The 13,272-nt window shown below is 52.6% G+C and overlaps 2 protein-coding genes across 2 annotated transcripts; one reads left to right on the top strand and one right to left on the bottom strand.

The window, feature by feature from the left end:
• Window positions 1-873: 873 nt before the first annotated feature.
• LOC149809640 (uncharacterized) lies at window positions 874-3,873 on the bottom strand. Its single transcript, XM_089994717.1, has 2 exons — window positions 3,787-3,873; window positions 874-2,736 (listed from the first exon to the last, which is right to left on the bottom strand). Exons 1-2 carry the CDS (start codon window positions 3,871-3,873, stop codon window positions 874-876), a joined length of 1,950 nt encoding a protein of 649 aa, XP_089850843.1.
• A 2,580-nt stretch (window positions 3,874-6,453) lies between these two features.
• On the top strand, window positions 6,454-8,346 carry LOC149809641 (uncharacterized). The gene has a single exon (XM_089994718.1). The coding sequence runs from the start codon at window positions 6,454-6,456 to the stop codon at window positions 8,344-8,346; it is 1,893 nt and encodes a 630-aa protein (XP_089850844.1).
• Window positions 8,347-13,272: the final 4,926 nt, after the last annotated feature.

A 13,272-nucleotide genomic window follows, 5' to 3' on the forward strand; every position in this document is an offset into this window, starting at 1 on the left:
CCATCATTCTGGCATCCAATCTTTACCTTTTGTCATCGTCCAACACCTCACACAGCTGTACTCCCCATCTTCTCTCATTGATGTCCTTGGTTATGGAACCTCCTTCGTTCAACAGCTTGAGTCTGCAGGGAAACAGCTCGACTTTGGCAACATGACAAGTCCAAGTGAACACGTGAGTGAGTGTGTGTTGTGTGAGTTTACAGGAGATGGCGCTGACTCAGGTGATGGCCGTGCTGGCGATTGTGCTGGGCGCTCTTGTTGTGGCCAGGGCGCTCTGCATGCTGATCGAATCATTGGAATGTTCCGGAAGGATGGAGGCCGAAAAGTGTCTCTGGGGTTCTGCAACCGTCACCATTGTGAAACCGATCAGTTTCGCCCTGCCCTATCTGGGCTACTTGGTGGGCTTCATGCGCGTCTTAACAGGTGCACCTCTCTATCTAGCCTGCTTGTGGGTTTCGTACGCGCGTACGCGTGCAAGTACGTACGTGCACGTATGGGTGCAAGCCCAGAATGGGCGCGTACGTACGCGGTTTGCTTGTTTTCGTGAACGACCCGTGAACGGGGGCGCAGCCCCCGTCTCTCTGTCGCTCGGCCCGTATGCGACCAGTAAACGGGGCCGCAGGCCACGTTGAGCGGCTAATCATTTACTATATGCCATGTTTGTGGGATGATAGTAAATAGTTGACGTCGATGGGATTGTTGGTGGACCGGGATGTGGTAGTAGGCAACGTTGGTTCTGAACCAACATGCATGCATGCATACTATTGACAACAAGCACAAACTCAAGATGACATATACCAAAATTGTCAAGCACAACATGTACACAACACTGAAGTCAAGGGCGGCATTTTACACCATGCTGGGCTGGTCTGCTCAGGCGTCATCCTCGCTATCGCTAATGTAAGGCTCATCGCCCTCATTGGACGCCCATGAATAGAACGCCTCATCAGCAGTCATGGTCCGTGCTTTGCGCAGCACCCTCATGTTAGCATAGCAGTAGAGCAGTTTGGACACACGCTCAGGCAACAACTTCGATCGGCGCTTGCTCATGATGAAGTCTACGTTCGACCACAGTGTCTCACAGCATGATGATGCTGGCTGCTGTGCCGAGATCTGAACAGCAATGTCCTGCAGAATGTCAGCACTCTCACCATAATTCTGCCACCACACATAAGGTGGGATGGTGCAGTCGATGGAGGCTGCCAGTGCATCAGGGTCAGCAAAACTGCCTTGCTTGGCCTTGTACAACATGGTGAACTGTGACAGCACCTTTGCTGAAGTGGCAGAGTCGGGAGTGAGCTTTTTCAAAACAGCCTTGAAGCCCTGCGTGACCTCGTCGTTCTTGCAAATGTCACGCACATACGCCCAGTACCTGGGGTTCAGGATGTAGGCTGCTGCATGCATGGGGCTGTGTAAGAAGTCCCACCGTTTCAACACCATGGTCGCCAGCGCCTTTGTGAACGCAGAGATGCTGTCACCACGGTCTGCAGCTTTCTCCATGTAGGTCTTGAGCTCAAACATGGCTGGATAGACGAAACCCATGGCTGGCGTCGTGCCATCGCACATTCGCAGAACCCGCACCACCGGGATGAGCAGGGTCACGAGTGCCTGCATCTGCTTGGCCATGTTGTTGTCCTGAATGACCTCGATGATGAGCTGTGCCTTCGCTCGTGGCCCCGTCGTCGAGGCGTTGGCCTTGTTGGCCTTGATGGGCAGGTCGGCGACATATTTCTCGAAACTGTCTTTCTGCACTGTCTTCAACAGCGCCTTCCGCACTTCGAGATAGCGCTCCAGCATAATGATGTTGCTGGCAAAGCGTGTCGCGGCTGGGATCAGGAGCGTGAGTTTGGGAGACTCCTCTCGAAAGAGTCGGTAGGGTATTTGCCTGCGCTTCATCCACTTCACGATCGAGCGGCCAGCATCGAAGAGCTCGGACGCAAAATCGTGCTTGCTGGCATCTTTCAAGAGGAGGTCAACCGCGTGCGCGCAACACCCAACCCATGAGAGGCGAGGGTATTTCTCCTCCAGCAGCATGCCCGCAGCCTTACACACAGAAGCGTTGTCTGTCACGACACACAGCAATTTCTGGGGTCCCACCTCGTCGATGACAGGACCCAGCTCATCGCACAGCCACTGAGCGTCCTTCTTCTTTTCAGTGCCAATAACCATCCTGTGAAACACGTTGCCGCCCGCAAAGGCGACGACCACGTTGTACAGGGCCTGATTCGCGGGGTCAGTGTACCCATCAGCACATATCGAGCCCCCCGTGACATCCAAAGCCGCGTAGACTGACTGCAGATCTTTCTCCATCTTGGAATGACAGCGGTCCAGCAGAGAACCGGCGAGGAGATACCGGGAGGGGGGGTCGTAACTCCTCTTGGCGCCTTTCACCAACATCTTGCACATGGCGATAAACGAGGTGCTTTCGACGACATTGAATGCGATTGCATTGTCGTAGAAGAAGTGCGCTACTGCATCGTGAGTTGCCTGGCGCAAGGCATCACCAAACAGGTCATTGAGCGCGTCCTGGGTTGTCTTCTCTGGCTGTTTGGACTCGGGAGCAGCAAACTTTGCTTTGATGTCAGGTGGAACGTCTGGGCACTTAGAGACGCCGATTTTGGAATGATGTCCGATGTGGGCTCTAGCACGGATGGGCTTCAATGACAACTTCTTATCGCAATGCAGACAAGTCGCACTATAGTTCCCATTCGAGTCAACGCCGTGAACGTCAAATTCCTGCCAAATAGGGTCTTTGCTTGCAAGCACAAACGTTGGGGTCGTCGATGTTGAGGTGTCAGGTTCTGTCCTAGCTCGTTTGCCGCTAGTACTGGCACGAGATGTGGCCAAAAATCCCTCCTTTGTGCATCCATTGGCATGGCAGCCATTGGTTGCGACGTTATACGTCTAGAATGTGAGTGCATCACGTCGTCCGCTGGTTTGGTTTGGGTTCGAATTTGAATGTCAGCCTTTTGGCGCCAAGCACCACACTTTCGGCGCGAACGGCCTCCGCGCAACGTACGCGTGCAAGAATCGCGCGCGCACGTATGGGTGCAAGGTTTTGGGTCCGTGCAACGTACGCTCACAAGCAGGATCTTCTGCCACCCCTCCGCTGGCTTCACTTTCGCCAGGCCGCGAACTTTGCAGCTCTAGATGCCTGACAATGCTGGATTTTTGGGTACAGATATGGGGTTTGAACCCCGTTCTCGCGAATTTCTGGCTGGTTTGGCTTTGCTTGGTTGCGTGTGCTGCTTGTTGTGTGCTGCAACCTTCACATGGCGTGATTCCTGGTTGATGACGATGTATCCGTGACGTCCAATGAGCTGTATCACTTCGAATGTGCTGTCGTTGTTTCTTGTTGTCTATTTCCTGCCAATATCTATGTGATGTAATGACGTATCCGTGTACAACACTACCGCATCCACATGGACTTTGGCAACTCCAAGAATTACGTGATAGTCAGTGCAGCCATCACCTGAGGCAAGCATACCTGGACCGGCCTGACTTATCATAGCCTGAGCTGACACGTCTTCATTGGTTGATTGATTCAATTGCTCAATCCTCCTCGTCGATTCTTGGCTGTGTGTTTGTCATGCAGCTTGCGAGAACGACCACTGAATGGACAATCGCATTTTCAACCACTGTTAGAAGGTGCTTGGGAGTTTGGCCCTGCCTATCGCAATGGCAAGGATAAATAGGGAGGATACATAGGGTGAGCTTGAATTCCTACTGAATTGAATGGAGACAAGCTTCATGGATTTCCAGCACTGTAGGTTGCGTAAGCCTTGCCTCAGGTGACAGAAGCAAGCAGTAGCATCCTGAGGATGCTGATGCCATTGCTGATGTCCAAAGATTGTTCGAGAACTCGTCCAGCATGTTCTCGCACCGAGGGGAGGGGAGGGGACGCCAAGGGGTGTAGCATGGAAAACAAGTTCAAAGCTTGAAGGAGGAGTGTGGAAGCCTCCCAACGCAACCAGAGCTTCAGTTATTACGGTTCGATCCGAAGTAGTTCTTGGAGTTGCCAATGTCCATTTGGATGCGGTAATGCCATCAAAAGTTGCATCATTACATCACATAGATAATGGCAGGAAGTAGTCAGCAAGCAAGACAGCACATTCGAAGTGATACAACTCATTGAACGTCAGCGGTTGGAACAAGCAAGCCTGTCACAAATGCGCGGCCGCTCGCACGAGCTGGAAATAGAGACATCTTCGTCATCCCAGGTTTCGCCCCATCAAGAAGCAAACGTGGCATGGCATCTAAACCCCACACAGTGCTGCTGCACAGCCTGTGATTGGGTTCAACGAAATGCTCAGCAAATTCCCAGGTAGTACTGGAAATGCCAATGTCCACGTGGATGCTGTAGTGCTGTTAACAACACATATATCCAAACCTTCCCTGTCTGCTCAGCTGACTCACTTCCAACGCTTCCTCACAGGCCTGGACAACATTCACCAGCATTGCCTGGCAAACCGAATCGTATACTCGCCCTTCGTCAATTTCTGGGTGAACCAGGTGATGGATGTGACCGAGCCGCTGTGTGGATTCTTGGCAAAGGTGATCCTGGCTGGCACGCTGGCTTGCCTCTCTTGGACTCTCGTTCTGGTCAAAAGCCAAATGTTTCGTCTTGGAGTGGCCTACCTCTCCAGCAACCTAACTCCAGAGGAGGTGAGTCAGATCCAATATTGTCCATGTAGATTGCTTGCAATGCAAGTATGCTGGGTTGTTACGACTGTTGTGTCGTCACTCGGAGTTGCCAATGTCCATGGTGGTGTGGTGGTGTTGTAACAGGATACTTCATCATGTCGTCTCTGGCCAGGAGATACGCTGACACCTGATGATTCATTTGCCACTGATGATGAGCCTGATTACAGCGCTTCGCCAGACCGTGCAATTTCGCAGGTCTAGATGCCTGAAAGTCGTGAAATTTGGGGGTTCAAACAGGGTTCAGAGCTCATCTAGCGAAGCACTGCCTGATTATCGCCGATTGTTATTCTGCAGGGCGCCTTAATACACCAGCATGCCCAGCAGCCGCAAGTGATGAGCGAAAGCCCATTAAGAATAATGGGTTTGAATGGATATGTGGCAGGGGAATGTTGGTCAAACTTGGTCATACCTCTTGAACCTTGGATGAGATGTAACGTAAACTGCTGGATAAGACACCCAAGCGCAAATTTCTACGACTTTTGCCCTCGGTGATTGATGAGTCTGGGTAATCCATCACCAATGATGGTGAGTATCAATCTATGACATTTGCGCACCTCAATGATGGTGAGTATCACCGCCATTGAACGCACAGCTGTGGCACATGACATGCAAGCCGTGAACTTGCTGGCTTCAGCGATAGCGGGGGTGCTGTAGTGCATCTCTAGTAATCTAGCGGTCGCCTTCCTCGTTCACAATGGATTGCGACCACTTCATAAACATCAAACACTACTTCCTTGTCTGTATGCATATGCACTACCCCGTATTCGGGAAATTAGCGCTTAGATGCCCTGACCCGGTGTCATTCTAAACAAACGTTATAAGCATCTCAGCACTACCTGAGGAGATTCGCCATGTGGACTCCATAATCGTGACCTGATCGTGAAGATGCTTGATGACTCACAGTGACTCATGCTCACTCACAGGCTGCCGACATCAAGCGCGTCCTGATCCCGTTCAATTCGCTGGGCACCTGGCTCATCACAGCGTGTGGCTTTTTGATGTGTGCTATGGCCTTTGATGTCGACCTCAAGCCACTGCTGGCTGTGGGCTCCGTCTCGGGCATCGTTCTTGGCTTTGCCAGCCAAGAAATACTTCTCAACCTCTTCAGGTTCGTCCGCCACAGCGAAACATACCTAACCTGCCTACGATCTTTAGAGAAACCCTCATAACGCAAACTTCAGACGTTGCTGAGAGTTTTTAAGATGCCAGAATGCAGCACGGAATGGATGGGAAGTAGTGTGTTTACACCGAGCTACCGTGACCGGTTTAGCACGTAGTATGTACCGCATGAACTGTCTGCTCAGCCTGGCCACGTTACATGTAGTCTCTCCATAGCAGTTTCGCGAATGAGGTTTGCAATGAATGTTGGGAAGCTTCGCGGCTGTACGTTTGCTATTCATAGGGACTCATCGCAACCAGCCACTGCCCCAGTGCTTGTCTAGAATGGGGCTCATCCTCCATTTCTGCCCCAGATAATCTTGTAGTTTCAGGGACACAGACCACAAAGCACAGTGCCTGGGGGACATGCTTGTGGCCGCACGTCGTGCGCACCCAAAATTGCGTGCGCGCACGCGTGCGGGTGCTTTACGTGCGCGCACGTCGCGCGGAGGGCTGTTCGCGCCGTATCTGAGGTTATTGGCGCCAAAAGCGTCATATTCAAAATTTGAACAGACCAAACAAGGCACAAGTGTAAAGACGCATCGCAGACACATATCGCAACTTCAGTGTTATGGAGGTAAAAGCTCAACCATGGAGGGTTTCTTGAGCACACCGCGTGCCAGTACTAGTGGCAAGCGGGCTAGGACAGAACCTGCCACCTCTGCGTCTACTGAGCCAACCTTCGTGCTGAATAGCAAAGACCCTATTTGGGAGGAATTTACTGTTCATAGCGTTGACATTGGTGGCAACTATTCTGCAACTTGTCTGCATTGCGATAAGACATTCTCACTGAAACCTGGTCGTGCCAAGGGCCACATAGGGCATCATTCTCAAGCTGGCATCGCTAAGTGCTTAGATGTTCCAGCTGATATCAAAGCCAAGTATGCTATCGCCACTCCGAAGCAATCAGCGACGACAGACCAGGATGCGGTTGATGCGCTATTCGGCGAGTCCTTGCGCCAAGCAACACACGACGTCGTGGCCGAGTTCTTTTACGACAACGCGATCGCTTTCAATGTCGTAGAGAGCAGTTCGTTCGTCGCCATGTGCAGCATGCTCACGAAAAGCGGCAAACGAACTTACATCCCCCCTACCCGGTACCTCCTCGCCGATTTGCTCCTAGACCGCGCTCACCTCAAAATGGAGAAGCGTTTACAATCAATCTACAATGATCTGGATGTCACCGGGGGCTCGATTTGTTCTGATGGGTACACCGACGCTGCGAATCAAGCGCTGTACAACGTGGTCATCTCCTCGCCAGGCGGAAACGTGTTTCACAAGATGATCGTTGGCACTGAGAAGAAGAAGGATGCTCAGTGGCTGTGCGACGAGTTAAGTGTTGTTATTGACGAGGTGGGACCCCAGAAACTGCTGTGCGTCGTGATGGACAACGCTTCTGTGTGCAAGGCTGCCGGCAATCTCCTGGAGGCCAAGTACCCTCGTCTGACATGGGTTGGTTGTTGTGCGCATGCGATTGACCTCCTGCTGAAAGATGCCAGCAAGCACGAGTTTGCAGAGGAGCTTTTCGATGCTGGCCGCGCAGTTGTGAAGTGGATGAAGCGCAGGCAGATACCCTATCGACTGTTCCGAGAGGAGTCACCCAAGCTCACGCTCTTGATTCCAGCAGCGACACGATTTGCCAGCAACGTGATAATGTTGGAACGCTATCTCGAGGTGCGAAAGGCACTGCTGAAGACAGTCCAAAGACATACTGCTCGAACTCGAGACAAGTTCGAGCAGTATGTCGCTGACCTACCCACCACGGCCAACAAAGCCAGCAAGGCCACGACAGGGCCACGAGCCAAGGCAGAGCTCATTGTCAAGATCATTCAGGACAACAGCATGGCAAAGCAGATGCAAGCACTCGTGGACCTGCTCATCCCGGTGGTGCGTGTTTTACGCCTGTGTGATGGACGCACGCCAGCCATGGGCTTCGTCTACCCAGCTATGTACGAGCTCAAGACCTTCATGGAAAAATCTACGGATCGTGGAGACGGCATCGTTGCGTTCAGGAAAGCGTTGGCGACCATGGTCTCAGACCGGTGGGAGTTCTTGCACAGCCGGATGCATGCAGCCGCATACATCCTGAACCCGAGGTATTGGCACGTGGTGCAGGACATTTGTAAGAACAAGGAGGTCATGCAGGGCCTCAAGTCAGTTCTGAAAAAGCTGACTCCAGACTCCGCCACTTCAGCAAAAGCCATGACTGAGTTCACCATGCTGTACAAGGCCAAGCAAGGAAGCTTTGCAGACCCTGATGCAGTTGCTGCCTCCAAGGACGTGACCACCCCACCTTATGTGTGGTGGCGGAACTATGGGGAATCCGCTGTCGTGTTGCAGGACGTTGCTGTCCAGATCGAGGCACAACACCCAGCATCGTCTTGCTGTGAGACACTGTGGTCCAACGTGGACTTCATCATGAGCGCCGCTCCAAATTGCTGCCAAGCCGTGTGTCTAAACTGCTGTATTGCTATGCAAACATGAGGGTGCTGCGCAAAGCACGGGACATGAGTGCCGATGAGGCATTCTACTCGTGGGTGACCATTGAGGGCGATGAGCCTTACATCAGTGATAGCGAGGATGAGAGTTGAGCAAGCCTGCCTGGCATGATGTAATGTTGTCAGCCTGATGCTTTGAGATGTATCGTGCATGAACGGTGTATTTATTCATGTTGTGCTTTGCAACTTGGTCCATGCCATGTTCAACTGATTGTCAAGCACACACTAACGCCCACCACCCACCACACATCCTCCACACCCACCCAACCTTCACATTGAGTGGCTTTGCCCCCCCCCCCTCGAAAAACCGGATCTGTACAGATGACCGCTGAGCGGGACTCCATCACTATCACATACGAGCAATGCGCGACTGCGCAACCGGGGCTTCGCCCCCGTTACGCAGGCGCTCACGAAAATGAGCCAAATCCCGCACGTACGCGCCCCATCTGAACGCGTGCGCGCACGTCCGCGCGAGATCTACAAGCATGCTGCGGGAGCACTGCTATGCGCAGGATCTCGAAGTTGCGGAAATGGTCTATCCCCAGGCAGATTACAGTTGGGTTTGAGTGATGAGGATGTGTTCCATACAACCCTGTAACATCCACTTCCAAGTCTTGTGCTTTGTTAAGGTGAATCCGTTGCGGGAAGTGCATGAAAAAATGCATTTTAGATATCGTTTTTCAGTGAGTGCAATAAGGTCGGTCGTATTTGGTGGTATCTTGACATACGCAGGTCGATGATGTCACTTTGGGCGGTTCTTGTTGCAGCGGGATCAGCATCTTTTTGACACGGCCCTTTGTGGTTGGGGACCAGGTGGAACTCAGGAGTGACAAGATGGTCCTCAGTATGGCAACGGTGGTCAAGATCCTGCCCCTTCGGACCGTTCTCTTGACAGAGGCAACTCCATCATGCTCATGCCAAACCGCATGGTCTACGGCATGGTAATTGTCATCAATCGCAACGACCTGTGCCACCGAAGACTCACCTCGTGGGTGCGATTATCAGCGTGCTCTCTGCCAAAGGCCAATAGGCCCCAAACCTGGCGGAAACCTGAGCCCTTTAGCATGCTAGAGAGAAAGGCTGCTCTCACATGCAATACTGCAGGTGACTTGATCATGTCTCTAGTTAATGATGTATACTTTTACACTGGTTACCTCAGCAAAGGCTTTGCTCACATCAGACATGCATTCCAGGCGACTCTGTCTATCTCGAGGTACCAGCTATTGGTCCGAAACTCCGAATACATTCCTTCTGTTGCGTGACCTCCGTTCTTGCATCTTCGGAGACCATCCAGTCTTGCCAGGACATGCTTGTGACTGTCATCGCTCTCGACCCTCTCAAGTCCTGTCGGGTGGCGCAATTTGGATTTTTTTTGTATTTTGGAGTGTCACCGCTCTCACTGCTCCGATGGAATGGCGTATCCTCGATAAAGAAAAGTCAATCAGGGATCACGCCAACGCCACCAATGCGTTGCAACGGATCTCGGTAGCACCGAAGCTCCCTCAACAACGTTGTGTGCAGGCATGAGGCCTCAACCCCGTGGGCAAGCTCAATGGGGCGGCGTTCACGCCGCCAAATGCGCCCTGGCGTGATTCCTGATCAGTTCCGTTTTGCTTATTTCAACGACAGTGTCATATGTTTGGGCTCTCCTGCAGATTGGAGGCGCTGCCTCATGCACAGTGAGCACCGAGTTCATCTTGAGCGTGCCAGATGACCCCGACAGCTACATTGCCATGGCGAAAGACGTCATCCAAGCCATTCTAGCCAGACTCTCGGTCATGAAGGGGCTTCGGAAGAGCTCCATCAAAGGCTACGTGTCCGGCTACAATAACGACAAGTTCACGATCTGCATTTCGGCCATCGCGGATTGCTCGGATGCGATGCCATACGAAGCGCTGCAACAGGAGTTTGCGTTTCATTGCTTCAGTGGCCGCCGGCTCCAAGCTGCAGCATTGGGAACTGCTTAGATCCCGATTAATCCATTATTAGAAGCATCCCCTGGGGGTTAAGTTGAGAAACAGGGTCGTGATTTGCTATTGCGGCTGCCTCTTCCAAGTGGCATGGCTTATATTGACTGTACATGTGACAGTATGCCCATGATAGTGTCTATGATTACAAGGATGGTTACATTAGTGGCTGCAGCTCCAGAAATTCTGACAGAATGCAGTCCACTTAAAACATATCAGATGGAGATAAAATGCAATAGAATGTAATGATAGGAAATGACAGGAGCTCGCACTTCCACAGCTAAGCGTGGCAGGTAGCATGTGCAGGACAACAAGTATTCTACCGTTATGGACATCCCTAGGGCCTCTCAGGAAGCGCTTTCCTGCAATGGGCCTGACCACTTTCCTTTCCGACTGATTTGCTCATTTCTGTGTCCGCGCACTGTGACTCGGACGAAACTCAGAACCTCTCGGCTAGAAGATATAACACTCTGTACCTGGTAATATTGAGGTATGCACAGTGAGACCATGGCAGTTGCTACCTTGCATATCCAACATTGTGAAACGGAGCATGCCAACCACAAAGGGCCAACGTTGGTAACGGGCGAGACAGGTACGGTTGGAGTGCCTTCGCGCGACTTCGAGGAAGTCACCGACACCCAACGACCCTGGCAACGCTTGGGCTGTCCTGATTACAGATCGAGACGGAGGCAAGAGCGGCAGGCACGTGATGCCACAAATCCCAGGGCAATGGAGGGCCATAACGGAAGGCCTCTCTGCACAGTCCGTGGATGTGATGTTTTTGCACATTTTCTGCAAAGCACCCATGAACTGATGAGGAGAGATCTGCAGACATGCCAGTGCATTGGCTGGCGTTTCTCTGACAGGCACCTCAAAACCGGAGGTGAACCTTTCAAAGTGTCGAATTAGACTTTCCATGCCCGATTCATTAGATTGGGCCCTTGGGCTAAGGCCTTGAAGCTACAAGGTCGTCCGTTGGTTTTGTGGTTGGAAACATTTGAATTACATCTGCCTGTTGGCAGTGTGCATGGCGGTGCGGCAGTATCATGAAGTGATCAACAGAAGAAAACGGAAAAAAGTGATCAATAGGTATGTCAAAATGGCACTGCCATATTACAACGCTGTCAACTGATTCATCGTCACGTCACATACATACTGTAACAATACCAAGAAGCGCGCGGTCACAGTGACGCATTTGAACTCGCCGCCAAGCTTACATAGAGATAGTAGGTTGATTTTTCAGGTATGTATATAGGAAAAAATATCAACCCGTAAGAAGCCAGCCAAAACAGGCGTTGTGGCCTGATATTTCGCCGGCAGACATCAGTGGCCATGGGAAACTGGCAACGACCAGGTGAGCAAGCAAATCATGAGCACTGCCAGTCTTAGCAGATCCCCAATATTGGATTGATCTGGCAACAATCAGCGCATCGGATGAGTCCATCCCAATCAAGTATGTTTTGAAATTTGGTGAAACCATTTGCTGCACCGTTTATCAAAATTGTTCCACTTTTGTTCCAATTTCTTGTGCTTGAAACCTGTTAACGCGTCAAGACTTCGTGTTTGTGTGGATCAGCATACCGTGTGGCCTTGGCACACAGCGCCCGGCTGTTTTCCCGGGATGGATGCCAGGTGCACCAGGTCCCTCCGCACCCCTTCCGCGAGCGAGAAGACGAGTCCACACTCCTCCACAAACTCGTCGTTGTCAAAGATGCTTTGGCAGTGCGCCTGGTACTGATTGCAAAAGGCCTCATTCAACGTGTTCACCGTCTCTACAGCTAGGACGTGTACCAGCCGCGTCGGTGATGTCTGCAAGTAAAGAAATCGTCAGCGATTTCTGCAACAAGAAATTAAGAGCTTTCCATGTATGCAAGCCTATTCAGCACGCTCGTCAAACAATCAGTTATGGTATGGCATATTGCCGATATGATATGTGGATGCGGTAGTGTTGTAAAAAGATACATCATGCCAACCGAGTTTGTTGAAGCGGAGCTGCCCGGGTTCAGAAGTCCGTGTCACGCCTCGTTGGCGATCGCTTGGCGCGGCCTCCTCGAAGCTTGCGACACTACCACCGTAGACGGTCGGCGCGCGGCGGCGCGTAACCGCAGTGCGTCCTGTGGACCTGCATCTGCGTGGCTAACTGCGCTGCCCACCGCGCCCACTTTGCGCCTTAGCAATGGAGAATTCTTTGCAGCGGGGCGTCACCTGCTCGGTCTAGGGGTGACAACGGCGGTGGATGTTCCGCCTTGCCACTGCACCGCCGGCGACTCCACGACGCCGGACCATGCTCTCTCGTGCAACCGCAATGCAGGTGAGGCATCGATGCGCCATAACTACTGGGTTTCGGCCTGGCGCCATGCCATCCACCGTGCGGGCTGCGCGTCTAGTGTGGAACCGCAATACAGCAGCCTTGCAGCTGCGGGGGCGCAGGGGCTGCTGGTCTTCGTCGCGGGGATATTTTGACTGTCTGGCCTGACGGCCGCGTCCGCGTCATGGGACTGCGTTGTTACGCACCCGGTGGCCGCATCGTTTGTTCACGATGCCCGCAGAGGTTGCCGGATCCGCGGCAGCGAAGGCGGAGCTGCGCAAGCAACGAGCCTTCGAGGAGTTTGGGGAGGGCTCCGCTTACGACTTCATCCCACTCGCCGTGGAGTCGTTTGGCCGCATGGGCTCCGCCGCCTCGCGTTTCCTTTCAGAGCTTGGCGACTTGGCGGCAGGGGGGGGGGAACCGGGTGTCCGAGGCTGCCTTCGTACATGGCGTCCGTCGTTGGGGATGGCTAGCGGCCGTACAGTTCTCCAGACCAGAAAAGGCGGCGACAGCCAGAGCTGATATCGCACCTGAATCTTAAGGAAAACCAGAATTGGACCCGCCATCCAAACCATCGCTGGGTCCCCTGCCTAGCCCAAAGAGAAAGCCACTTGTCAAATGATGCCGAAGGGTCACA

The sequence above is a fragment of the Nuphar pumila genome, unplaced genomic scaffold (genome assembly GCF_984573655.1).
Source record: "Nuphar pumila unplaced genomic scaffold, dmNupPumi1.hap1.1 HAP1_SCAFFOLD_940, whole genome shotgun sequence".
Classification (NCBI taxonomy): Eukaryota; Viridiplantae; Streptophyta; class Magnoliopsida; order Nymphaeales; family Nymphaeaceae; genus Nuphar; species Nuphar pumila.